The 26496-nt window shown below is 43.4% G+C and overlaps 14 protein-coding genes and 1 non-coding gene across 15 annotated transcripts; 6 read left to right on the top strand and 9 right to left on the bottom strand.

Moving 5' to 3' along the window:
• Positions 1–433: 433 nt before the first annotated feature.
• On the bottom strand, positions 434–1912 carry O0I10_000531 (uncharacterized protein; the record flags this gene model as incomplete). Its single annotated transcript, XM_058480640.1, has 7 exons — positions 434–611; positions 676–823; positions 905–962; positions 1033–1089; positions 1164–1381; positions 1512–1628; positions 1696–1912. The coding sequence occupies 7 exons, from the start codon at positions 1910–1912 to the stop codon at positions 434–436; spliced, it is 993 nt and encodes a 330-aa protein (XP_058348204.1).
• Positions 1913–4258: 2346 nt separating this feature from the next.
• O0I10_000530 (uncharacterized protein) lies at positions 4259–5597 on the top strand (the record flags this gene model as incomplete). The annotated part of the gene is made up of 6 exons (XM_058480639.1): positions 4259–4478; positions 4562–4896; positions 4960–5016; positions 5087–5144; positions 5222–5369; positions 5435–5597. 6 exons carry the CDS (start codon positions 4259–4261, stop codon positions 5595–5597), a joined length of 981 nt encoding a protein of 326 aa, XP_058348203.1.
• An 804-nt stretch (positions 5598–6401) lies between these two features.
• Positions 6402–6704, top strand: O0I10_000529 (uncharacterized protein; the record flags this gene model as incomplete). Its single annotated transcript, XM_058480638.1, has 2 exons — positions 6402–6563; positions 6630–6704. The coding sequence occupies 2 exons, from the start codon at positions 6402–6404 to the stop codon at positions 6702–6704; spliced, it is 237 nt and encodes a 78-aa protein (XP_058348202.1).
• A 361-nt stretch (positions 6705–7065) lies between these two features.
• On the bottom strand, positions 7066–8266 carry O0I10_000528 (uncharacterized protein; the record flags this gene model as incomplete). Its single annotated transcript, XM_058480637.1, has 6 exons — positions 7066–7249; positions 7308–7458; positions 7517–7574; positions 7633–7689; positions 7752–8086; positions 8143–8266. 6 exons carry the CDS (start codon positions 8264–8266, stop codon positions 7066–7068), a joined length of 909 nt encoding a protein of 302 aa, XP_058348201.1.
• A 1622-nt stretch (positions 8267–9888) lies between these two features.
• Positions 9889–9962, top strand: O0I10_000527. The gene has a single exon. It is a non-coding gene; the product is annotated as a tRNA-Lys (tRNA).
• A 245-nt stretch (positions 9963–10207) lies between these two features.
• On the bottom strand, positions 10208–11050 carry O0I10_000526 (uncharacterized protein; the record flags this gene model as incomplete). Its single annotated transcript, XM_058480636.1, has 3 exons — positions 10208–10478; positions 10517–10605; positions 10679–11050. 3 exons carry the CDS (start codon positions 11048–11050, stop codon positions 10208–10210), a joined length of 732 nt encoding a protein of 243 aa, XP_058348200.1.
• A 106-nt stretch (positions 11051–11156) lies between these two features.
• O0I10_000525 (uncharacterized protein) lies at positions 11157–12028 on the bottom strand (the record flags this gene model as incomplete). The annotated part of the gene is made up of 3 exons (XM_058480635.1): positions 11157–11701; positions 11758–11876; positions 11955–12028. 3 exons carry the CDS (start codon positions 12026–12028, stop codon positions 11157–11159), a joined length of 738 nt encoding a protein of 245 aa, XP_058348199.1.
• Positions 12029–12302: 274 nt separating this feature from the next.
• O0I10_000524 (uncharacterized protein) lies at positions 12303–12509 on the bottom strand (the record flags this gene model as incomplete). The annotated part of the gene is made up of 1 exon (XM_058480634.1): positions 12303–12509. One exon carries the CDS (start codon positions 12507–12509, stop codon positions 12303–12305), a length of 207 nt encoding a protein of 68 aa, XP_058348198.1.
• A 26-nt stretch (positions 12510–12535) lies between these two features.
• Positions 12536–13902, bottom strand: O0I10_000523 (uncharacterized protein; the record flags this gene model as incomplete). Its single annotated transcript, XM_058480633.1, has 4 exons — positions 12536–12553; positions 12624–13247; positions 13505–13700; positions 13778–13902. The coding sequence occupies 4 exons, from the start codon at positions 13900–13902 to the stop codon at positions 12536–12538; spliced, it is 963 nt and encodes a 320-aa protein (XP_058348197.1).
• Positions 13903–13973: 71 nt separating this feature from the next.
• Positions 13974–14759, bottom strand: O0I10_000522 (uncharacterized protein; the record flags this gene model as incomplete). Its single annotated transcript, XM_058480632.1, has 2 exons — positions 13974–14493; positions 14596–14759. 2 exons carry the CDS (start codon positions 14757–14759, stop codon positions 13974–13976), a joined length of 684 nt encoding a protein of 227 aa, XP_058348196.1.
• Positions 14760–15253: 494 nt separating this feature from the next.
• Positions 15254–16158, bottom strand: O0I10_000521 (uncharacterized protein; the record flags this gene model as incomplete). Its single annotated transcript, XM_058480631.1, has 7 exons — positions 15254–15378; positions 15447–15504; positions 15560–15623; positions 15686–15793; positions 15864–15904; positions 15967–16017; positions 16075–16158. The coding sequence occupies 7 exons, from the start codon at positions 16156–16158 to the stop codon at positions 15254–15256; spliced, it is 531 nt and encodes a 176-aa protein (XP_058348195.1).
• A 167-nt stretch (positions 16159–16325) lies between these two features.
• On the top strand, positions 16326–17663 carry O0I10_000520 (uncharacterized protein; the record flags this gene model as incomplete). The annotated part of the gene is made up of 9 exons (XM_058480630.1): positions 16326–16328; positions 16395–16503; positions 16558–16638; positions 16701–16810; positions 16870–17002; positions 17065–17219; positions 17282–17376; positions 17433–17503; positions 17563–17663. The coding sequence occupies 9 exons, from the start codon at positions 16326–16328 to the stop codon at positions 17661–17663; spliced, it is 858 nt and encodes a 285-aa protein (XP_058348194.1).
• Positions 17664–18306: 643 nt separating this feature from the next.
• Positions 18307–19594, top strand: O0I10_000519 (uncharacterized protein; the record flags this gene model as incomplete). The annotated part of the gene is made up of 7 exons (XM_058480629.1): positions 18307–18403; positions 18477–18593; positions 18667–18881; positions 18943–18999; positions 19066–19123; positions 19192–19339; positions 19411–19594. 7 exons carry the CDS (start codon positions 18307–18309, stop codon positions 19592–19594), a joined length of 876 nt encoding a protein of 291 aa, XP_058348193.1.
• Positions 19595–19902: 308 nt separating this feature from the next.
• Positions 19903–21263, bottom strand: O0I10_000518 (uncharacterized protein; the record flags this gene model as incomplete). Its single annotated transcript, XM_058480628.1, has 7 exons — positions 19903–20080; positions 20144–20291; positions 20355–20412; positions 20467–20523; positions 20586–20803; positions 20868–20984; positions 21044–21263. 7 exons carry the CDS (start codon positions 21261–21263, stop codon positions 19903–19905), a joined length of 996 nt encoding a protein of 331 aa, XP_058348192.1.
• A 2168-nt stretch (positions 21264–23431) lies between these two features.
• On the top strand, positions 23432–23935 carry O0I10_000517 (uncharacterized protein; the record flags this gene model as incomplete). Its single annotated transcript, XM_058480627.1, has 2 exons — positions 23432–23665; positions 23723–23935. 2 exons carry the CDS (start codon positions 23432–23434, stop codon positions 23933–23935), a joined length of 447 nt encoding a protein of 148 aa, XP_058348191.1.
• Positions 23936–26496: the final 2561 nt, after the last annotated feature.

Raw genomic sequence — 26496 nt, 5'->3', positions numbered from 1 at the left:
GCACTTATTCAACATTGTACAAAGAACCACCACCATCATCCATCCATTTACAAGCTTGGTCTCTGAACAATTCGTTTCTTTACATACCGTCATCGATAGCAGCCCTTCCTTCCAACATGAATCATGCTCTCTATTCTCATCTGTATCATATCACCAGCTATGTACATGCAATTCCATCAGTCTAGAATAGCAATGAATAAACTTCTTGAAGGAATTCCAAACCAAAAAAGATGTCTGCAATATACCATATTTAGACTTTTTCATCCACCCGAGTGCTGCTGCCGCCAATAGATTCAATGGGCAAAAGTAAGAATCGCCTTGACGATGCTTGATTCGTTCAGCTCCTGTGCAACATTGCCGCATGAAAACGTCAGCTTCGTACGAGTATCATACATCTACACGTTGTTGTTTTTATTATGTAACATTAGAGAATCTAAGCAAGTGGTGGTTTCTGTGCAAAAGCCCGAGTAAAGGGCACGCAAGTTTGGTATTGTTTGCATTCCTCTCCAGTCTCCTCAATGTACTTTTCAAAGGTGCCTGGTGCTGCAATGTCAGGATGGATTTTTGCCCAAATGGGTCGTGCTGAGTGATAGCCTTGTTGGAAATCATCCCTAAAAAAGATGCGTTGTGTTATGATCCTTATTCAAGTGGGCACTATTTTTTTCACTCGCTTACCAGAAAAGCTCGCCCACCTTACCACCATGGTTCATGGGCATATCAAATGATCGTGTTTGCACATTTACAAATCCTGCATCCTTCAACATAGGCTCCAAGTTGTTGGCAAGGTCAATGTCCATCCCACCCTTATTCATGACAGTGATAGCTATACAAAGTCATTCAATATTAGCCACCCTAATCTTTTCATGCTATGTATCATCCTTTGTGCTCTTCGCAATATCCATACCAGTATCGAATGTCAGCTGTGCCTTTGGGCCTGCATTGACGAGTTTTGCGTATGAGAGCTATAAAGATGGTCCATGCAAAATGTGAGCTGATCACGATTTGCACGTGGGTTGTGCTTCAATAAGGTACCTCGGTCAACTCAATCCACCCGCCAGGCTTAAGAGTACGCAAATGGTGTGCCAATATCTATTATGCTCGCCCGTTTAGCTCATTGCTCTCTTCCCCCATATGTCAAACGACCACTCTCTTCTTTACTATACCTGTGGCCAATCCTTCTTTGCAATACCGAGAAGTAAAAACCTTTGGTGAATGAACCCAAAATAGTCATTGGGAAAAGGAGGGTTCTCAACAATGTTGTGCACAAGGAATTCACAGTTACTGGGTTTGATCGAATCCGGGAATCGTTCGGAGATATCCGTGCCATATACTTTGCTGTTGGGATATGCCTTTGCCATTTGCATTGCCCAAGTAGCTGGTCCTTTATCATTTTCAATGATAATTTGACATAATAAAAATACGCGTCAATACCCAATTCGCTGATACCAATACCTTGCAATTGCAAAAGCGGTGATGTAGTGGAAAAGGTAAGGAAAGAAGGATCAACGTACCACAAGCAGAATCTAGCACGTTGGTACCTGCCTCGAGCTCCGCTTGCACCGGCGAGTCGAAGTGGGAACCAAAAGCAAGTGCAACAAGCCAATGTTGTTGATGCATACGATCATCCTCTACAATTGTGGTTGGTGAGTAATTCGTTTGTGGCGATTCATTGTATACAAACAAAGACGCACGTACCTTCATTGTCATTTGGCAATAGATAGGCTACCTTCTCGTCTCCATGGTAACGACGACCACCGTCGTATCGGTACTTTGATGAAGATGTGCTCGAGGTGAATGAGACGTCTTGCGAAGATGATGACACACTACTCATACGAGATTGTTGTTTGACCCTTCCGGAAAGTGATCTGCGAGCCTTTCGATTCAATACACGGAAAAAGTTGAAAAAGCTCATGACTATGTGTCATGTGTATGCTCACCAGATACGTATAAAAGAAAGAGGTCTCCATGAATTGCGCATGTTTTGAAAGAATATAGCTTAAAGTAAAGTGGTACAAGATTTTGTGCATTACACATGTATATCCATACGCATATAGCGGGCTCCAAATCGAGCGAATGTTGGTCCGTGTTTTTTGTTATATCCCGCTGCCTTGTCTCACGCACGTCGTAATCATCCTTTGTTACTCACTGCTCATCTCAACCTGCTTTGTGATCCCACATCCATTTTGCTTTGGTTGAGGATGATGTAGTATCTTATACTATACCTATCAATGTACTGTGCTATATGATTAAGGGGGTGCATAATAATGTAGCAGCCCATCGTTCTTACCGCCGAGTTAAGGTTTGTAATTCACGGTGTCCTGTACTACTGTTGCACGCCGAGCAACAGCTTGTGTATTGTGACATCCTGATACCACCTCTTGGCTTTGGATACCATGGCAACACCCTTACAAGCGAGTAAGCACATCCAAATGGAAGGAATATAAGCCCTATCCTGGCACATTCGTTGCCCGTTACCCTCTTGCTTGGACACCCTTGGCCTACATGTCACATGCATTTAAAAGCAATGCCATTCAAACGCTGTTACTTTGGTGGCTGTATATGTACATGCGTAACGAGGTATTATGTGCAGGCTAGTAAAGCAGCAAACCAATCCTCACTATAGTCCTGGTATGTAAGAACCATCTTCGCCTTCTTTGTACAGCTTTCGGGAAGGCCGTTATAACGTATCAAGCTGTGGAACCCAAAACCACCTTGAATTGAAACCCCATTCTTGGGTTTTACAGGCAATTTTTCAACCATTAATAAAGTAAATGTATTGCCTTGTGTGATCACGTATCATGGTCAATACCATAGCAACTGCATGGATACCATGCATTATGCATGCTAAGGTGGATGCATTTCGTGCATTTTTAATGGTGACATGGTGGTGCCACATTGGGAATACGATGCGTGCAAGGTTGTTGCGGGTTCGAGAAAAAATCAATTCATCGTCTAGAGAAGCGTATTGAAAGCTTTTGAGAAGATCCCTTAATTGAATGCTAATGATGGTATCTCGATTTGCAGGAGGATGTTATGAAATCGGCGACCCGGTATACTGGAATAAGATGTTGTACATGTGGGAAAGTGACATTCGATATCTCGACAATGAGGATTACAGTATCACCTTGCTCAATTACATGTATGCTATGTTATTATTGGTCAATGAAGCAGAGCTATCATAGCTACTACTCGCAAGGGGAAATTACTCGCCCGTTGAGCCGGGATCCTGGGTATGATAAGGTCCAAGCCAGTAAAGGCAAGTCTTCCTCATTTGACGTAAAACATCAGCCGTGTCCCACTGTAGCGGTAAGCATTAGCTGCTGACGTTGTATGATGCCATTATCAAGTATGCTAATAGCGCCAATATTGCATGCATGAAAACGCTTCATCTCGAATTTAGTAGTGATCAGCTAGGCCTTATCCACTACCATGCAATGATACCTTTGACATGCAGCCTATTGATACTACTATCAACTCTATATTTTTGACATTTGTTTACCGACGCATGCATTAAGCTAATGGTGGTAAACATCGGTAACAAGAATTTCCTTTCGCGTGCACGGAGGTTGCCGATCTCTACATAAACCTGTTTTATGTAAAATCCAGCCAAAAAGAACATTCGACTATTGCTGCGCGCCAATTTTGCGATACAAATACGCATTTCTGGTCATTTGCGACATGAAAGGAACCCTTAAAATACATGCACTTGGTGCTCAGATCCAATGTCGGAATGACGGTCCTTGACTATGGATTTTTTGACTTTGGAACAAATTCCCTATGTGTCCCATCTGGGGACACAGTACCATCCCCAAATGAAGGATAGCGTCCCACGTGGTGCACACACGCATGACAATTTCCGAGGTATATGCTGCATACCTAGGGCAAAGATAGTAGTTGAGACTGAAAACAGGTGAATCCGTGTAAACCTACTTGCTGACTCACTCCTTGAGATCCAGGGGATAGGTTAAAATGCATTGTTAGCTTAGGATGCTCATTAACATGGGAGGTGAAAAGTTTACACGAACCTATTGTAACACGCGGGGTAAGCGTTGTTTCAAGTATTTTACAAAGAATCGAGATCTTTACAAACCCATTTGCGATTATAGGTGCTAAAGGGTATATACGACTACATTGCAGCCTTGTATCACACGCTTTATCGTTTTCTAACGCGGGGCAAGCCTCTTTTGGTTATCTCCCATTGATTTGCATAAAAAGCACGCTCACATGCTCTTCTTTTTCCTTCTCTTTTTTAACCACAATGAGTCGTACACCTTGGTTTCTACGCTTTTTATCTCCCAAGAAACGAAAGCAATCGATATCCTCATCCACCACAACATCAGCATCTGATCAACAACGTTCATCATCAACGTCATTACCATACGGCACACCACCCTCTTCGAATTATGTTATTATGGATGGTGGGCGCCGGTATAACAATCGAGATGATATACCTGCATTGTTCCCTGAAGATGATGAAGGTGAGTAGTAACATTGATCCAACACCATCACTTGCAGCATGCATCATCATAATAAAACATGAGCTGATAATCCAATGTTTTAGAAAACGATCGTAGACATCGTCAGCACTGGACCCTTAAACTTGCATTCGAGGGAAATTTTGATGCCCCTGTAGAAGAGGCACTTGTTGAGGGTATCAAGGTTCTTGATTGTGCTTGTGGCCCTGCAAGCTGGACCATGGAGATGGCAAAGGATTATCCTCGTTCTGAATTCGAAGGGCTTGATGTTACGACGTCGTTCCCAAATGCTATCAAACCAGAGAATTGCCATTTTACCGTCCACAATATGATTGATCCATTTCCATTTCCGGCAAATCATTTCGAATACATCCATCAGCGGCTTTTGGTACTAGGTCTTCTCGCCTCTGAATGGGATAGTGTAAGTACCACATCCATGCCAGGGTAAGCATGCACACTCCTCTCATACATTTATGATCCTTAGTTCATACAAAGACTTGTAATCATCCTCAAACCAGGTGGATGGATCGAGAGCACAGAGGTAAAAAAAATCATAAGCCATCGTTTTCGCTCCCATGTTGCATGCATTGATCCATGTTTTGACAATGCAGGTTGCCTTTGGAGAACTTGAAAACGCTGGTCCTATGGGCGAGGTAGTTAACGAAGCTGGTTAGTTGAAGTCCTATTCCATGTTGGGGATATACAACAAGTATCCATGATGTTCTAATATTGCATATGCCTTATAGCCAATGCACTTACAAGCTCGAGAGGATTGAATGTGGATATTGCTAAAGAGCTTGGAGATCGATTTGAGAAGGCTGGCCTTGTCAACATCAAGACTCGAGCGATACCTGTCCCTGTCAATCAGGGTGACAAGCTAGGACAACTTGCATGGTATGTGCTTTCAAGCGATAATCCCATTCGTGTACAATCCCAATTCACACGCGTTTCTATTACAGGGAGAACTTTCGTGACATTTTCCTAGCGCTCAAGCCTTTTGTTCGTCAAACACACCCACAATTGGATGAGGAATTTCTAGCTGCGTTTGGTGAGGAATGCAAAGTATACAACACAAAGACTATTTGGTATCGCACCTATGCGCAAAAACCAAAAGCAGAATAAATACAAAGGTAAGCCATTGTTTCCGTATCCTAGCAACATGCACTAATGACAGCTGTCAATATCACAGCAACGCTTTGGTGGGTCAAACATTTCTGGTCGAGCTTTGCTTCGTGAAACAAACCTGTGATACCTAACACCAAATGTCACTCGTGCAGCATGTACATACTTACCTTGCATATGGATCCATCAGCGCTGGCGTGCCACTTCTTTTGGAAAATCCTCACATGCATACCTCGAATGCATTGCAACAATCTCATGTTACAAGATCCACTTCAAGTTGTCCCTCATCCACCCATTTCATTCGTTCCTCAGCTACTTGTCATATATAGGCATATATGTTGTTTTTCTCGAAAGATGAAGCGAGCCATTTTGTCATACACACCAATCCTTATATACCAAAAGAGATTTATACCCGATCTTCTTTTCCATGACAAGCAATATAGATACCATCTTTGACCACGTGTAGTATACATCTGGTGCTTTTTTTATGCATAGAAAAGTTGTGTATGATAGCCAACATTACCCTTCAAAGGAAAGCACATGGAAAACAATAGTGGAATTGGAGCATAGGATGTACATGAGGCATTAGAAAGCCTTTATATAAGAAGTTTCGTAGTTAATCAAATGTAGATACAATAACTATAGCTGAAGGATTGAGAAATGGTAGATCACGAATTCACCAGCATGAAGAAGGTAGCAGCGGATTGTGCAAATTGATGACGTTGATTGAGATTCCGATTGACTTGGCGGATAAACAAGCTGTTGGTGGTGTAGCTCGTTCACTTTACACCTATTTACACAGCAATGGCTCACGGTATCAAGATCGATCCTGCAATTGAGCGTTGGGCCCACCTTCGTGAAAACACCCACCTTTACTTTGCTTGGAACAAGAGAACCACTAGACGCTCGCTTTTCTGGCTCGCTGCTGTGCCCGTTGGCTTGACCTACCTTGCCTACAAGACTCAGGTAATTGCATTAGCCACACCTTTAAGACAACCGATTCAGCATCTCACTCATACATTGACTCTATAGGGCGTGTGGGACTTTGCTGCTTCTCAAACCAAGGCTGAAATGTGGAAGGAAGATAAGAAGGAAGCTTCGCAGTAGAGAAAACGGATCAGTTCAATAAACACAACATCTATACGCCTTGTTTTCGACGTCATTTTATTCACGACATCATCTCGTTCGACAAAGCAACAATATGCGAGGACATGTCACGATGCATTCATATGGTGTGATATCAAAACGGGGGATACTCGCTATGGAGATTTGGTTTTCACACTTTTTATTGACACGACCTACGATATAATGAGTCGAGCACATGGATCTACATGAACGGTGTGGGAAGATGTGGGCGTTTCTATCTATTGATCATATATGGGCATGATATGGGATTTATCGGCAAAGCATCAGGATATGGATGAGATGTTGGCATAATAGGTAGGAAGGGATGATGTGAATCTATAACTTAATCACTCGCTGAGGATGGTTTTTGGCCGTAGCACCTCACCAAGTACATGCTGGTCTTGTTTTCTTTGCATTCTTCAGCACACTCTTCCAAGAACTTTTCATACAAGCCAGGACCATCGAGATCAGGTCGTATTTTGATAATGACAGGCTTCAGTGCATCAAATCCAACTTTAAAGTCGTCCCTATAGATGATTGGTGTCACTACTGGAATTCATCGTTTCCATGGAGATATCGTAGTACCAGAAAAGTGATCCAAGTTGTCCACCATGGTTGAGCGGAGCAAGGATCCTACGTGTGGCAATGTTGACAGCGCCTGCATCCTTCAAAAGCGAATCAAGTCTCAAGGCTACGTCAGGATCAAGTCCCTTCTTTTTCCCACCGTATTCGGATACTAGGTAGGTAATCATTTAGCTTATCATCTCATCTTAATTGACATTGCAATTACTTACTGGCATGCAACAAAAGCTTGATACGAGGACCTCCATTTTCGCATGTTGACAGCACAGCCTATCAAGATCTACAATGAACATCACGATTCATCCAATATGAAATACACCTTGCGTACCTCACTCAACTCAACCCAACCACCGGGCTTCAATTGTCGCATGAATGTTGCCACAACCTACGATACATGGAATAGTTGAAGGTGCTGGCTTAGAGTGTAGTAACGTTGTATAAATATACCTTTTCCCAATCGGATGACAATAAACCAAGCACAAGCAATCGCTGATGAATGAACCCAAAATGATTATCAGGGAAGATTGGATCATGGATAATGTTGTGAACATGGTATTCGCAATTAGGTGGTTTGATTGCTTCAGGAAAACGGGAGGAAATATCGGTGCCATGGAATTTGGACTTGGGGTATTCCTTGCCCAATTCGCATGTAAAGGTGCCTGGTCCACAACCGGAATCCAAGACCACAATACCTTGTTCGAGAGCATCATGGACCGGCGAGTCAAAGTTGTTACCCCAAGCTAGCTTCATAATCCAATGCTGCTGATGCAATCTATCATCCTCTGAAAACCCTCGTTAATCACTTTGACATGTAAGATTACAAAGAGCAACAATGTACCTTCGTTATCATCAGGCAAAAGATAAGCGACGTCGTCACGGTTATGGTATCGTCGATATTTTAGCGTAGCCAATCCTTGCATTGAAGTAGAAGAGGTTGGGGTAAGCGAGGTATCAGAAGACATTGAGGAAGAAGTGCTTGTAGCCGTCGTCGAACAAGAAGTCGTTATATTTTTGCTTCGCTTTTTAAAAAGAGTTCGGAGGCGCCAAAAGCTGCTCATTGTACGCTCATAACTCAGAAGCAAGAAAAAAAGGGAAATAGATGCTACAAAGGGGGGATTGTTTGGCTTTTAAATCATCGTGTGAATGCCAGTGTGTGGGATGTCATCTATACTGCCACGAGTAAAAATGGATACAAATCCATTTTACCTGTAGGACAAGTAGATGGTAAATGATCCGGGATATAAGGGGTACGCATCAAGAAGTCACTACTGCATGGCTTAATGCTTGTAACCTCTCCCACCCGTTCTTTTGCTGATGGATGGTTTATAGGACCTGAAAAACGTATGGTTGGATGCGCGGTGATTTATTATAGTACAAGCCGTTGTCATACCATTTGCATCAAATGTTCTTGAGAATCGAAACGTTCGAGCTCTTCTTCATATGCCTAATGCAGCAAAGCATACGATGATATCATTATTGCAACCGTTGGTAAAAGCACTCACACTCTTTATTTGTATGAAACATCCAACATTAATCATAAGAGCGTTGCTTGTAGATGCCAAGTCGCTGGTACGTAAGATGGTGTGGTGTGATGATTCTCGAAGATCGTGCTGCAATGCGTAACGTATCATCGTACAACATTGGGTTAATCTGTCAACGTGTTTCTCCATCATCAGCAAGTGCGGTGTCAATTAGTGTTTAACCTAAGCAAAGATCAAGTGATGCGGGGCCCATGCTGTTTGTCATCAACAATGATCTTTCCATGGCCCCATGTGAGTTCCATGTAAACATGGCTATTGCCTGCCTCCTTGGACCTGCCGAATGTGTGCAACGTTACCGTTTCCTTTTGGGATGCCAGTTACTGTACCATCTATATCATCACACCCAATCATTTCATCACTCGATATCATGCCAAGATTTATAATAGATCTTTGGAATAGCAACCCCTTAACACATTGCGCCATTGAAATCTAGCAGCATCCTCCTCATACATGTATGAAATTTCAGATGCATTAATGTATCATCGGGATTCACCAAATCCTGCATTGCGTCCGTGTATTCCACTGCATCTCCAAAACATTGCCCCGTGTCACACTTTTCTATCCTTGGATATCATACTGATTGCTGGGTCACTTTGGTTAACTTCAGCAACCTATTATAGTTATCACTTTTATCATGAGGGGGAATATAGGGGAAATCGTGTGATGCATATGCGTGTTTGATTTCCCACCTAACCGGTACATCATCCATCTTTTTTGGTATGTCTATGTTATATGCATTTCACCAATGACATTGATGCTCCACGTTATTGCATAACTACACCAGCATGCGTTCTCATGGGAGGATGTCGGACTTAGTGATGGCAATTTTTTGGCCAATGGTCCATCCTAGTCATCTTTGACTCTAAATTGCCATTCCCACACCTCCCCAAACACCCCTAAACTTGTTCCAACAGCCTCCATAAGTCGTCCGCTACATATAGAGACCAAACATGAAGCACTTCAATTAACTTCCGCATTAGGAAATTTTTACGTTTATATATGTCCGCGCGAGCAAAAAAATAAGAACAAAATACGTCCAAGGAGCCTAGCTAGCTCAATTGGTTAGAGCGTGAGACTCTTAATCTCAAGGCTGGGGGTTCGAGTCCCCCGTTGGGCTTCTCAAACCTGTAACTTCAGGTTTAATCTTTTTTGTCGTTATCGTATGGCTGATTAGATCAGTGGCCAATGATATAACTTTTGGTGTTGCTATGATAAGTGATGATCTTTTATTGCTAAGTGATGTTAATGATATATATATGTTCAATGTATGGATTCTATGAATGATGTGGAAGATGCTAGTAAAGGGCTTCTAGCAATTGCCAGCATCAAAAGGACAAAGGGTTCTAGAAGGAACGAGCAAAGCTAGGTCACGTGGTCACATGACCTACGACAATACCCTCCCGAAAATCTTGGTCGCCCGACCAACACGGAAGCAATAGTATTGGCAGCATCGGTAAGTTGGCGCCAACGTGCTCTTGTAGCAGTGGGATCGTACCATGTGTCAGGATTACCATCGGCCTTGTTGATATGAATGGGACGTAAACGATCAGTGTGCACCCAAGACTTGTATGCTTCACCATTCATGCTGTGTAACTTGCAGATATCTCGTAGTTGGTTATTACGTTCGATCAATCTTGTAAGGACCACGCCAATTGTATTCCTAAGCCAAACTTGTTTTCGTCGACAAGACAAAGTCGCCAAACCGAATAAACTTGCTTCTTGGTGAGCAAATCCCATTGAGCCTTGTCTTTTTCACGATCCTTTTGCATCCTTTGTAATAGCTTGAGCACGAGCATCACGTAAGGAACGAAGTGTGGGGAGTCGACTTGAAACATGTGCTTGGGGATCATCTTGTGGTTCATCAGCAGTAATAAGAGGACGCAATGGATCACCAGGTAACTTGGGGTCTTGACCATACACCATGAAAAATGGACTCATTTGTGTCGTTCGATGTTTGCGAATGCGGCATGCAAACAAAGCGGTGTCAAGAAAATCATCCCAGCGATGTATTTCACCATGCACATACTTGCGTAACATGGATTTGAGTATCCCATTGGTACGTTCAACCTTGCCATTTGAACGAGGATGGAAAGCCGAAGTCAAGTTGTGTTTGGCTTTAAGTCGACCAAGGTAGTAATCCAAGAACTTGCCCATAAAATTAGCGCCACGATCGGTTACGATTTCATCAGGACAGCCAAAACGCATAACAATTTCTCAGAATGAACTTGCGAATGGCTTCACCGGTTGCATCAGAACAGCACGAGCAATAGGCCAATTTGTCGTGTAGTCAACAGCAACGAGTATCCAACGATTACCACTTGTGGTAGTAGGTAATTCTCCAATAAAGTCCAAATGCCAACGAGAAAAAGCAGGCGATTTCGGTCAATGTAATAGGTGCATGATGATTATTGCGGTCAGCACCAGCAGCCAATTGACATTGTGAACATTGGGCAATCCATTCTTGAATGTCTTGTTTCATGTTGGGCCACCACCAACGTTTACGCACCAAATCCTGCATAGTGGTCATTCCAGGGTGTCCAAAAGCCTTGTGGATTTCTTGTACAATGTCAGCACGCCGAGAGAACATTGCAAAGCGGACTTCTTGAAGAGTGTTGTTCACCTTGACCTTGCGAAAAACCATATCATTACGCACCACAAATTGTTCACGATGCTTGCGTAACAAATCAGCATAAGATGATGGCCACTTTTCTTCGGGACGCAAGTAGAACTTTGGCCAATCGGATTCTTGAATTGCGCGTGTTGCATAAAGATACTCAGGCTCCATATCCGATTCATTGGTAAGACAATGAGCACCATCACGTCGAGAAAGGATATCAAAAGCGCGATTTTGCCAGGCTTGTATTGGATATCGGGATCATACAGCTCCATTTCAGCAATCCATCGAGTCAAACGAGGTGTGGGCTTGATAAAGGAGACCTGAAATACTTGACTGGATGATGATCCATCGCCGCCGCCAGAGCGGTATTCAATGACGTACTCAAAGACATGGCTGTGCAGTGCGGCAATATCGCTTTTAGCGTGCGGAATAATTGCGCTCCATGACAAGCTATGGCGGTTAAAGCCAAAGGATGCAATTCACCATCGTCACCTTCTTGCAAAAAGAACAGCGCCAACACCAAAATCGGATGCATCCGTTTCGATCACAAAGAGGCCTTGCTGCATTGGGTGGTACCAAGGTGGGTGCCCGAATCATGCGTGACTGAATCTCTTCGAATGCCGATTGACACTCAGGTGTCCATTCAATCAAACGCGTCTTGCTCCCACTTCCCTTTGTCAAGTCCGTGAGTGGTGCAGCAATCGTTGAGAAGCCACGAATAGATCGCCTATAATGAGACGCCAAACCGATAAACTGCCGCACCTCTTGAACATTGACGGGAATGGGCCCGCTCTTAGATCGCCTTGACCTTGGACTTGGATGGCGGGATACACATGAGCCTCACTTGGAAGCCGACAAACTCCAATTCAGTCTTGTTGAACTCGCACTTCTCCGGATATTGGCGTATAGCTTATGGGCTCGCAAACGATCCAACACCATTCGAACATGCTTGAGATGGTCTTCTTTGGTACGGCTGAAGATAAGGATGTCGTCAAGGTAAACCAGGGCAAACTTGTCGAGGAAATCACCAAGGATTGAATTCATCATCTTTTGGAAAGTAGGTGGAGCATTCGTCAATCCAAAAGGGAGCACTTTCCATTGCCATGCACCGTATCTTGTGTTGAAGGCCGTTTTTGGAACATCTTCAGGTCGGATTCGTACTTGATGGTAACCACTCTTGAGGTCGATGCTGGAGAAGAATCGTGCACCACCAAGACGTTCGAGACATTCATCAATTCGTGGTAAGGGATGGGCATTGCGACGTGTCACTGCATTGAGAGCGCGATAATCGATACAGAGTCTCATTGAACCATCTTTCTTGCGGACAAACAGAACTGGTGCACCCCATGGAGAGTTACTTGGTTCAATCAATCCCAAGGTTTGGAGTTCAGCCAATTGACGCCGCAATTCATCCAGCTCGAGAGGACTCATCTTGAAAGGATGCCGATTGATGGGTTGAGCATCACCAGTATCAATCACATGCTCAATATCACGATCTGGAGGTAAGCCTGGTAGTTCGTTTCGGAAGACATCAGCGTATTCATGAACCAAAGTATCAAAGGTGCCATCGTATTTGTCGATCTTGTCAGCCGTATAGAACAAATACATCTCGCTGATAGCCTTGGTGCGTGACAATCGTTGCATCTCGCGATGACTGAGAAGATAAGCCAAATCAGGAATCTGCCGTTTGCGACTTGGAGTCAAGATATGGGTGTGGTTGCCTTGTTTGATCTGCCAGGTGTCGTGTCGCCAATCTGGTATCGGTTGTACATCGCTTGAACCAATCTGCCAAGGATGATGTCAAATTTGGTATCAAACACATACGCCTTCCATGGATGGGTGTAGCCGTCAGCCATTGAAAGATCAAAAGATACGAGTGACTTGATCGCCGCCGTATGTCCACCAGCTGTTTCAACTATAGGTAGCGGACCAGAAGTGATGCGTCATGCTTGCAAATACGTGGTGAAATGTAAGATGTACTAGCACCAGTATCAAGGCAAAACAGTAACAGTGTTCATTGCAGACCATTTGGACTAAAGAACCAAATCGGATTCCTTTATTGCGTTGAGTTCCTTCAAATGATTGACATCCAAATCTAGCTCAGGTGTCGGGTTGACATTTCCAAAATCGGGTTCCTCGGTGAGATCAATGAGCCGGCCTTCAGGTACTTGCTGAGTAGTGGTGGTGGTTGCATTCAAGGAGTTTTTGCTGATTGATGTTTGTGCGCGACGATGACTCCTTTACATACGTCGCGCCTCGTCTTTTAAATGCTTGTTGCCAGGTCGTTGAGAAGCAGGTCGATAACGCCATTCTACCAGGTAAGTTGGATGGGCAAGAACGTTGTAGATGACCAAGGCCTCCACAATTGTAGCAACGAAAGTGGTTCTTGATTCGTACGGTTGTCACGACGACTGAAGGTTCTTGGTATGCGCCCAATCATTACGTCGATATCTTGTTTGTACAGCATCCAAATCCATGTATTCAACATCCGGGAATGGTTGTCGTGGAGGTTCAAGTCTTGTCATCTTGTCGAGCGTTTTGGTGTAACGACATGGCTCCTTCGTAGGCGAATGCGATTCTTTCAGCTTGTGCAGTTGTGGTCGGGAATTGGGTGCGTACATAGACTTGAACGTTTTCAGCTAATCCTCGTACAAAACGGTCAGCTTCATCATCGATCAATTGTTGGAATTTCAGGCAAAGGTTGCGGAAGTCGTTCACATATTCTTCAACGGTGCCAGTTTGTGTCAAGTACAGCCAATCGATCACGTGCAGTCTGTTTGGCATTGCGAGTCGAAATTCGTCTAGTACCAGCTTGCAAGAAATCAATCCAGTGCCTTGCATCATGTCCAACAATTTCTCTTGTACGCCACCATGTGTCAGCATCTCCTCGAAAAAGATTGATGGCATATTGGACTCGGTCAGCTTCATCATTCCAGTCACATCAGCATAACGTTGTACAGATCGTAACAGGCTTTCAGCAGCATGTGGAGTTCTTGTTCCATGGTAAGTGTCCGGTTCTCGTAGCTTGGATCTAAACATTGGGCCTCTTTGGTTCTCCTGGTTCTTGAGCAGTTGGGTCAATGCAGTCAAAATAGCCGTATTCATATCTTGTCCTTGTCCTTGTCCTTGTCACTTTATCCTTGTCGATTCTTGTTCTTGTTCAATGCCTTCCATAATAAACGGTTGTCGATTTGTAACTTGAGATTCGTCGTCAGATAATTCAATAGGTTCCGGGATTGGTTCACGATATTCTTGAAAAGCTCGATTGTTCAAAGGCGATGGATGATTAAAAGTCATCAGCTACAATTGTCGTTATCGTATGGCTAGGTTATAGATCAGTGGCCAATGATATAACTTTTGGTGTTGCTATGATAAGTGATGATCTTTTATTGCTAAGGATGTTCACGATATATATATGTTCAATGTATGGATTCTATGAATGATGTGGAAGATGCTAGTAAAGGGCTTCTAGCAATTGCCAGCATCAAAAGGAAAAGGGTTCTAGAAGGAACGAGCAAAAGCTAGGTCACGTGGTCACATGACCTACGACATTTTGTTTTTCTCATTGATGTGATCACGTGATTTGGTCGTTCCCGATCTTTACTTTTTCGATGGATCTTGTGCCCTCATGGAGATTTTATTCCACTTGATCATCCACTATATAATTTATTTAAGTCCCCAGCTGTTGTCGTCTCAATAGCCAACGCGAGATCTGCTAACGGGCATTGCAAGGCCATGTATCTGCTAGTCATCAACGTCTTAAAAATGCCATGAATGTCGATTGCTGAGATTTATTGTGTGTTGAGTGCCATACGGAAAAACTCTGCTTCATTGATTACAATGCCGTACTTGAGATCTTTGTGGTTGGAGCTGTTGTTGGTCATGTTGATATAGTCATACAGGTTCATTTTGGAGTCTAGCAACCATGGATCTCTTTGTTTAACGTCTTTCCAAAATGTTGTCATTGTATTATTGCTCACTGACCTTTTGTTTCAATTGGTGGATATTCTGGTGGTGGAGACGCATATACGCCGTCAACAAGCTTGTATGGGTTAGAAAAGATCAAGTATGAGAATCCCAAAGGCCCAATTTCTTACCATATGGCTTCGATCAGAGGCAAATTCACGCAAATAGTCTCTCGCTGGTATTAGCCGGAAGCACCTTGATGCTTTGTGTGAGTACCATGTGGATAACAAAAAAACGATGATCATCATGTTGTGCACCTTTGGTATTCTTCCTTGAGTTGCAATTCGGGCTTGAATGCTTTGATGACATATTCGTGGGCGGGACATGGGAAGGGTAATGCAGTATCCAAGTCATAGATGTACGCTCTAATCATATCAACAAGTCCAATTGATCAATGTCCATGTGTGCTGGTCCAACTTTGTCTCCTGATCATACCTGTCATTGTCTTCATTGTGATATAAGATAACGTGGTAATCCTTTAAAGAGCTCATTGTTATCACCCTAATTGACCTCATTGTTCATCCTATCATTAGCTTACCCAAACAACAGGATAGCCGTCTTGAGACGATTTTTGCATCCATATGGGAATCTATTCGAGAATGTTGAGCTGCTGGTATGAAAGCGCATTGATAAACGCAGTATTTACCTTTTTGCCAGGGTTGCTAATAAAGACAACAGTGAAGCGATCAAGTAAAGCCCCAGACTTTTCTCCAATAGACTTGCACATCATGTATATGTTTTCTTCACAATAGCATCGTGTGTACACTTGGTCATCACGAATGAGGGGTCTCATTGAGGAAGGGCTGCATAAAGAAGCGGAGGGAGATTGAAGGCATTTTTAAGCTGACTTCGGGGGTGGCTTTTGAACATCACACCTACTCTTTACACTTATCCAAAATGGTACTTGATCGAACATTGTAGCATGGCCACGCCTATTAACCAGCTTCTATCGCCTTCAATCGTTAGATCCGTCGAAACACACGTTTGCGTCGAGAATACCTTTACAAGAAATCGTTGGAGGCCAATGAAAGGACCAACTTTGAAAAGAAGCAGGCAATCAAGCAGGCGATCGAAGGTAGATCTCACTTGTCACTGGCAAAATGGGACGCTCACACCTAGTTGTCAATAGAGGGAAAGGCCATACCGACCGAATTACGGAATATGAGCAACGAGCTTCGAGAAGACCTACCATTCGATCAGGCACAAGCTGGTATGGCATACAAGCGAATGCTTGCATTGTACGAGATAGCTCACTGACATGGATACTATTAGCACCTACGAGCCACGTTGATGATGAGTATGCTCGAGCAGGCGTTTTCGATCCCAAGATTATGATCACTACTTCTCGTGACCCAAGCAGTCGACTACAACAGTTTGCCAAGGTAATTGGAGGGCGAGGATGTCATTTAGCATTGGATACGGTGCTGATTGTGTATACCAGGAAATGCGTTTGGTATTCCCTAATTCGCAACGTATCAATCGTGGTGGTCACGTTATCAAGGACATTGTGGAAGCATGTCGAGCAAACGAGGTGACAGATTTGGTGATCCTGCATGAACATCGTGGTCAGCCTGGTAAGCATACTATAAAAGAAGAGGGAACGGAACAGCCATTATTAATGTGGTTCATGCTATAGATGGTATGGTCGTATGTCATTTCCCCTACGGACCAACAACCTATTTTTCTTTGCACAACGTTGTTCTTCGGCACGATATCAAGGATCAAGGCACAGTATCGGAAGCATTCCCTCATCTCATCTTCCACAACTTTAGCTCCCGTTTGGGTCAACGAGTAAGTGATGCTTGATAGGAATCCTTATGCGACATACAGCAAATGCTAATCGTGGAAATTAGGTAACCAACGTCTTGAAATATCTATTCCCTGTACCAAAGGAAGACAGCAAACGTGTCATGACTTTTGCAAATGAGAACGACTACATTTCTTTCAGGTATGTCTCCAAAAGTTGCACAAGAGGGTTTGTGCTCACGAGCGTTGGTCGTTTAGGCACCATGTTTATGTCAAGACCGGTAATAATGTTGAATTGGCCGAGGTTGGACCACGCTTTGAAATGCGGGGTAAGTTAAGATCAGCAACGAAGCTTCGCTCATGTCGCTAATCAACATGGGTGAAATAGTGTATGAAATCAGATTGGGAACTGTTGATTTGGCAGACGCGGACGTAGAATGGCAACTTTCATCATACACTCGTACTGCTGGCAGGAGAATGGAATTGTAGTTTGAGACCTAATGTAAATAGCATCCAGATTATAAAAGATTTGCATAGACTTGTTCAAAGAGTGATGTATGTATATATGATGGGTCAACGTCATGGGAACACGGCTATTGAGGCGATTTTGAGGACCATGTGGAGTGATAGAGCTCGTGAATTAGAGTTGAATATAGTTCACAGACCTGGGTATCGAGTAACCCATTTCTTTTTAGGGCAATCAAGTAAATCAAGATCGCTCTCCGCATTTGAAATCTAAGAGCATGGCATGTTTCTTGTAACACGCGACATCCCTCCTTTTGAATTTGGGTGATTCGATATCACAAAGTGATACGTTATACAAGGACATCGCTTAGTTATGCTTACCACTGTAACGAAACAAAGACCACCATCCGTAGGTACGTCTTCTCGCACTATGGACTATACAACTAAAAGGGGGAAATGTGCAGCTTGATGCAATAAACGAGATTCATTGTCTGAACCGCATTGATAATGTAAACGTGGCTGACGTGGAAAAGCAATCCCACACTTTTTTATCGGCGCTAGATAGAAAAGCGCAACAAGGAGAATGAGCCTGTCAGCTTGTTATAAAAAGCCCAACAGGGTACAAGGCTTCTCTACCATTCTTTTCTTCCCATACATTAATAACAAAATGAGCATCGGCTCTGAACAAAGCTATCGTTACGAGAACGGACGCCAATACTACGACAATAAATCTGTTACCTATGTACTTCCCAGCGATGAAGAAGGTACGATTTCAAAAGGGGGATGACAATGATATACTTTAGAATAAGCTCACATTATTGGGATTCTGGATTATAGAATCGAAGCGGGTATCGAAGCAACATTTGCTCTTGAAAGCCGGCTTTGGTGGTAACTATGATGCCCCCGTGCGTGAAGCGCTTGAAAAAGGAATCTTTGTTCTTGATGCTGGCTGTGGTATCTTTCGTTTCATTATGCCTTCCTTATCTGTCAAGATCGGATTGTTGACAACCGTATCATCCCTATTTAGGACCAGCCGCTTGGACAGCCGAGATGGCAAAAGACTACCCAAATTCGACATTCCACGGTGTAGACATTGCACCACGATGTTTGACGACTCCACCTTCCAACTGCCACTTCCACACCAAAAATCTCGTAGAAGAAAAGCCATTCCCTGATAACCATTTGGATTACATCCATCAGCGTTTGCTTGTTTTAGGCTTACTGGAAGCTAACTGGGACAAGGTAAGCATTGCAATAGTACATAACATGTATCGCGTGTTTTTGAACAAAGCATGAAATATAGGTGATTGCACAACACATGAAAATGCTCAAGCCTGGTGGATGGATAGAACTTGTTGAGGTATGAGGGTGACAAATGGTGACCATATCATCTATGGCTTTGGGAATTCAAGGATCTCTATTATAGGTGACCTTCAGGGTTTTGGAAAACGGTGGTCCCAAGGCTACTAAGCTTATGCATGCAGGTTAGTCGATGTTTTTATTATGTAATCGCTCATTGCTTTTGCCTAACATGTGTCGTTCACTATATTAGTGGAAAAGGTTGGAGGTGATAAGGGGCTCAATATGGAGATCCCTTTTCAATTGGAGGAGCGTCTCAAGAAAGCTGGAGCCGTGAACATTAGCTTGCGAATGGCAACAACACCTATCAACCATGGTGGAGAGATTGGTGACATTTGCTGGTGAGTATCTTTCTTTTGGGCGTTTGTATAGAGCACAATAGTAATTGGTCCTTTGTTTATATCCAACGCAGGGAGGACTTTTATGAAGCTTTCTACGCCATGCAAGCTTTGATCGCTCAGGTCCATCCTGAGATGGGAGACGCCGATTTTTTCAAAAGCTTCTTGCTTGAATGCAAAGAAGAATGCCGTGAGTCCAAGACCAGCCTCCAATGGTATCGCTGTATCGGCCAAAAGCCTTTGGACATCAATGAATGAGCATAGAATTTGTCATTATGGAAGGCACGAGATGTTAATATACCGCCTATTATACGTTTTCTAATATAAACTTCAGCGATCTAATAAAGTTGCCCACTTTGATATGTTTGTGACACAAATGTTTGCATGATTTTTAATGTAACCAGCAGCCACTGCTACTATGTTACTTCCAGGATTCGCAGCTGGGTGGATATGGTTGAATCGTGAAGCATGCTGCAATAAGATTGAGATGCTTTTCTAATAGGTCTATATACCAACATTCGGTGCTGGGCATCGTTGTATGCTTGTTTTGGATTTTTTTATTTTCTCTATGCCGTGGGTGGTTTCTGACCCCAAATGCGATAAAAGTAACCGAACATCTTATTCTTGTTGCACTCTTCTCCACACGCCTCCAGGTATTCAAGATAGCGTTCATCATCTGCTAGCTCGGGCATGCTCTTAACAATGACCGGCTTGATGGCCTTGTATAAATCCAACATGTCCTCCCTATAACGAATGCATAGTTAATCTCAGCAAGCCTTTAAATGAATAGCGTTCATGGGTGCTTACCATGCAAGCTTGCTAACGGTGCTCTCGTGATTGATCGGTAGCTCTACTTCTTGAACCTTGATATTGACGAATCCAAGACGCTCAAGCATTCCTTCGAGATGGTTGGTGATCTGCCAATGTAGCCCTTTTGCTTTACACATTTCAACGACTACAATGATGAGAAAAAAGCATTAGTGATTCTATTTCATCCACCTTTAGTTGTCGTTCTTACAAATGTTGAATAATGCTGCGAGCTTTGGACCAATGTTGACGGTCTTTGCAACCGGTAACTAAGCATCCATTTAAGCAACCCATACAAAATTTGCCCATATTATAGCACCAACCTCCATCAACTCGATCCAGCCACCGGGTGCAAGCGTACGCCAATGTTCTTGTAACACCTATGTAAATGTAACACATGTAAGGAATGGGGCTTTTCAACGCCTGCTTGTTACAGTGTAACCTTTTCCCAATCATCAACCAAAAGACCAGCTACAAGGAGGCGCTGATGAATGAACCCAAAGTAGTTGCCTTGGAATTCAGAGCGTTCGGTTATGTTGTGGACGTAAAAGTTGCAGTTGGCGGGCTTGATGGTTTTTGGGAAATTAGAAGAGATATCGGTGCCATGGAAAGTAGATTTCGGATACGTGTTGGCCAACTCGAGAGTCCAAGTGGCAGGTCCTATAATATGGGATTGAATAAGTTAGAGGGGAAAGCTGGTAGGATTCAACAGTGAGCGATTTACCACAACCAGAATCCAAAACCTGCATGCCCTCTTCAAGTGCAGATTCTACGGGTGCCTTAAAGTTGCCGTCAAATAACACTTTCAACATCCAGTGTTGTTGGTGCACACGATCCATCTCTGATAACGTCATTGGATTAGGACAACAAGGCCATCACTTATATACCTTTAATATATACCGGTATCATCAACAGGCAAAACATAGGCGACATCATCACGAAAGCGGCGGCCGTTACTATCAGTGCGATGGCGAATGGAGCTATCTTCTGATCCCTTGGTCGTTATCTCGGATGTTGATGGGGTCTGTGCATCACAGGTTGAAGCAGTCATGTTGCGGGATTCTTTAGTGGTACGCTTTTTGGAAGGTCGTTTCTTGAGAAATCGAAAAACATGGATCATGGCTGCAGCTTGCTTTTATATAGAGAAGAGATAACAAAGTTGGGAAACGCCGGGAGAAAAAGAAACTCAGTGCCGTTATATCAATGGTGTGCACTTTTTATGTGCGTATACCAGCATTTCGTTCATCGTAAAACTGGTACACTTGTATGCATGCGTGGGTCACCATGACAATGTTACACAGGTACATGATACAACTTCAACTCCAATACCAAGGTATGTATTTACTCTTCATGTTAATTGCTAATGGGAGCATGACATCTTATCCTTTACTTTGCTGCATCTATTACACCAATCAATGCATACATCTTGCTGTAGCAGCTTCATCCTATTGAGCATTTAAGGGTGCTGGCAAAGGCTGTGCGGGCCGTTCTCTTTGTCTTACCAATGAACTTCCCGATTGTGTTCCCTGTGTCAAGGCCGAAGGATGTGTGCATGTGGGTATCCTTGAATCCTTAGTCAATGGTATTCCGGCAATTTGGGTAGTAATGTGCAATGCAAGAGTTATCGCCTAATGCCAGTATGCTCGGTGAGCCATCACCAAGATAGACGTTTGAAAGATATACGAGTTATCTGCAAGCCAAGTACGCCATACCAATCCAAGCAACTAAAATTTCTTGCATCCCGATTTCGAGATTGGCGGTTTGTGCTAAAGGAAAACAACCAGAAGAGGGAAAATGTTTTGGCTTCTTGGACAAGTTAGCCATCTGGTTGAGCAAAATCAAAGTACATGGCTTGTGCCACTGGGTACGATTTGTTAAATGCTTGTAACGTTGCGTAGCAATAATTTGGCATCTCTCAACCTTATTTTTGTTGTCGCACATATTTAATTGCTCGCAATCCAGGCCATTACTTATCATGGATACATATAGCCGCCAACCAAAGAGACCTTCTGCTAATGGTGATGAACCAGGGAATCGGTTACATGCATAAAGTGATTTTGGGTAGGTAGCCCGTCAGCTGAACTATAAAGCAGCATCCATTTTTAACAATGCCTTACAAGCTTTGATCATATTTATAGGCATTGGCATGACGCAGGATGAGGGAAGAGTATCATAGTTCGAATCTTGTGGCTAGTTAGGTCTTGTGGTAGTAGCCAAGCAAGGCTCATTCATTCAACAGCTTAAGAAAAAACAATGACAACTTCCTCTTTGATTCCCATTGTTCTTATGTGCAGGTGATTGGAGTCATGGATTAGAAGGGGTAAGGGGGTGGCATCTGAGAATAGAAAAAGCAACCATTCACCATAGATCCGCTATCATGTATTATGATTGTTTCTGCCAATGGGGCTTAAGGTAGATTGTATCCAACGACAATGGGATTGATATCTTTAAGGAATGTGATTCAAACATTACCTATTTCTATTTCTCCTTCCTCTATATATAATATTTCGCCTAACGAGCATCATATCAGCAATGCGCTAATAATAACGCACGCATTGATCTAATGGATTGGTATCACTGGTGCTTCTTCAGGGAGATAATTTAGATGTATGCCATGCATAGTAGTATGATTGATTGCATTTTAAGCTATAGGTACATGACTCACCAAATAATTCCGATGACCTACATTATAAGCGCGTGCACACTAGCTATAAGGTTGAACCAGTACCAGCAAGCCAGTTTGTTGTTGTAATAGGCGAGACCATTTACACCGCTAGGATGGATTCTGTCAATATTGAAATATTTTCGGATAACCCAAACACAGGTCCGCGATAGGGGAAAAATGGAAAGGGGAAGAGCCAAGATGACAACAATGCAGCAGCCAGCAATCAAGCAATTTCCTGAAACAAATGTCATGCCCGTCCTACAGATTTCCAATTCAGGAACATCATGCAATGCGTGCACAAGCCATGTCATCCCTTTAATTGCTTAGTCTGGTGCCCCAGTATCACACACATTGCACCCCTGGATTCCTTTCCATCACTCACTCTCATTTTCATCCACTCCTTTTTCCCAACCTGTGCCTATAGATCGTCATGGATGGGTTGCTTCTTCAGGGGCTACTGCTGGTGGTGGTAGAATTGATTCACATGGGCAATTACAATGGGCTAGCCATCAAGGCACTTTTTGTGACACGGAAGATCGATTCTTTAAAAAGGCAACCCGCATTTTGGGAAGAGCTGGCAGCTTGCTCACTCTTCTTTTCTCTCCTCGTATAACTATCAACTCATGTCATACACCGCTCGCGATTGTTGTGTTTGCCACTGCCACTATTCACCAACACCCAACGCCACTTCGCTTCATAACGCCACCACCACCATTCAAAAACCCAATAGTACGCTGACACCTCCTCGTCGCTGGTTCGACAAGATACGTCGCCGGCCTTCGATAGAGCAGCAAGAACGTCGTAAAAGAGAGATGCTTCTTCAATTTCATCATCTATATCACACAGTGCAAGAAGAGGTGAGTCACCAACACACATACATAAAGGGAATAACCAGCTCACGTTGTGTGCATTAGCTGCTCTACGCAACTGAGTCTCAGGGATCCGTCTACTATGAAGGTGATTTGATGGCAGCTAAAGAGGCTTTGGATGCATGGGTACATCATTACCAAATCCTTTCTCGACATCTTGACCCAAAGGAGCTAAGGACATTACATGAACAATGGGAAGATACTCGCAAAGAATTACAAGAAAGCTTGGATAAACTCCCATCACCATTGTTACTTTAATATTATACCCCTCCTTCCATTCACTGTATTCACAATTGGCTGGCCCTATTCTTATTGTAGATAATAACTTTATCCTCTATGGACTATATCATAGTATTTGAAATTAAATCGCTTCTATACCTTTTGTTTATGTGATGCTGTGATGACGAAGGAGCAAGTGGAGAGATGTTGTTGTTGGTGCTGGTATGATTGTTATCTTTCGTCTCAAGGTAGATCATCACTTGTTGGATATCAGGAGAATGGCATTTGATTGAATCCTGCACAGCTTGTTCCAAATGATGGGCTTTGTGCATGAGAAGTTGTCGATCAACCCGCAACACCAGATCCACATGATGAAAAAGTCCTCACACCCAGTGGGCATTTTAATTTGGTCACCAGCAACTCCACGCACTTGAGGCAGACGCTTCTCCCTCTCCTTCTCGTTTTCACCCCCATTCACGACACCCAATCCCGTCAAGGTAATGCTCTTGTTGGTAGTGAGGTATTCGAATAGTGCTGATTCCTAGGCAGGGAGTGTTCAAGTGCTGTATCCAAGGTGATGTCGTCGCTCTTCTTGTTCGTTGTTATGCCGCTCCATGCTTGGTGCAACAGGTACATTCAAAGCCCCAATGTCGCCGAAGAACTTGTTCCATTGACGCGCTTCTTGTATAGACGCCAAGATCGGTTTCAAAACGTGGGCTCATTCGGCTTTTTGTTTCGATTCGACTACACTACACCACAGTTTTCGGTTTCCAGCAGTCTTTATACATGTCAGAGGCAACAAGTGCAGTGGACAATGGCAATGGACAAGGCGTATAATGTAATAATGGATGATCATATTATGGAATAGGTTCATGGTCAGGTAATGCAGCTTTGGGCATCATCTCTCCTTGGGTTCGACTCCCAGCCTGTACCTTTTAGTCATTTGACACTCTTCTCGTGGCGTATGTAGGTGGTTACTCATTGACGATTATGACGAGGGGGGATCCTTCTTTCTTTGTTGGAGAGGATGAATAAGAGCGATTCGTATGGGTCCCTGGCATGGATGGTGATTTGGTTGTGTGATTCCTGCAGATTCGCTTTCTTTTATTGTAGGGACGATGATGACGACTTCTACAAGGCTGACGACGATCACGATATTCATCGCAATGGCGATAACGATCACAATACGCAGGCAAGCATGTTTACCATTCACTTGGCAAGAGGCTATTTGATGAAGTCCCGTATCTCTTTGACATCTAAAAGGAAGCCTGCAAGATCACGTTCTTTTATATGGCGAGCGAAGGGAGTGAACGCGCACCTAGTGTTGGTTGTACAAGTTTAGGAGGTCCAGCTGCATAAACGAATTGATGAGCATAGACATAATAGACGCCAATTACCCTCACAGTAAGTCATGAGGAGCTTGTTCGATGACTAATAAAACCTCGCATTGTCGTTATTGACCCAAGTGTAAAGGATATCGTTAAGGCACACACTGTAACAAGCGGGGCGGCGTGGTGGGCACAAATCAGGAACAATGAAAAGAACGACCTTCTCCCACTCCCGCTTCACAACGATGCAAGGTAAGACCAACTCCATTTACACTCTCCACACCACTAACTTCTGGCATTGCCAACAATGCACACCGTCAATGGGTGAACAGGTGGTCAATGGCGACACATTCAGTTACAACAAGCACGTGTGCGATCTACCCATGACACAAGCTTCCATTCCAATACAACATGTAAGTTCAATCGCTGCAATTCCTTTTATTGTTCAAGTCGAACATTGTGGTACTAAAGTTCGCGTGTAGGTTGGTGTTGTCTCGTCTATACAAGACCCAATGAGGTGTCGTGTGCATTCCTTACCGAGTTGTCCACAATGAGAGTTCTCAAGACGTCTTTACATTGCCTCTTTTGGGTATGGTGACAACAAAAGCGTGTGGGTTGGTTTTACTTGTTATCTCACATTGCGTTTATGGTAGGTTGAACATGTTGGATGATGGTACCTCTGGCAGCAACAAGACATTGATATCAAAGCAAGAACGCTGTATGGTTGGCTCAATGGTTTGTATGGTATTGGATCTACAAAGCGAAACCTGTTAATTAACGAACCTTACAGTGAAACAGCAGCAGCACATACTGGATCGGATGGATACAAGGTTACTTACAAGCATCAATGGAATGCTATTGAGAAATACCACAAGGTAAGATGTTCATTATGATGGGATTGGTTGGATTCAAGTGGACTTACCAAACACCATACAGTGGCAGAGCCTCTTTCGGCGATACTCTTATTATCAAGGCTGCACGTCAAGGAATGTCATTGTATAGTACTGTGCTCTCCTGGGGAATTTTGGCCCGGAAACAGTGTGACTCAAGATGCGATGGCAAGGCCAATTTGAAAATGCATCCGCTGTGCGCACGGCCTCCATCCAAGTGCGGCTATTGATTTCCTTGCCTACAGAGAGAAGGTGGATATCTCTTATGATGCCAATTTCAGGATCCAATGAGAGTATGGTACATATGGTGGCATACCTTGGCGCTGCAGGTTGATTATTGTATTGCCTTCGGATGGTGTATTTGGTTGCAATTCCTTGTGAT

The sequence above is a fragment of the Lichtheimia ornata genome, assembly GCF_029851405.1.
Source record: "Lichtheimia ornata isolate CBS 291.66 chromosome Unknown scaffold00002, whole genome shotgun sequence".
Classification (NCBI taxonomy): domain Eukaryota; kingdom Fungi; phylum Mucoromycota; class Mucoromycetes; order Mucorales; family Lichtheimiaceae; genus Lichtheimia; species Lichtheimia ornata.
Note: the sequence above shows the minus strand (reverse complement) of the source record. Positions and strands in the feature narration are given on the sequence as shown.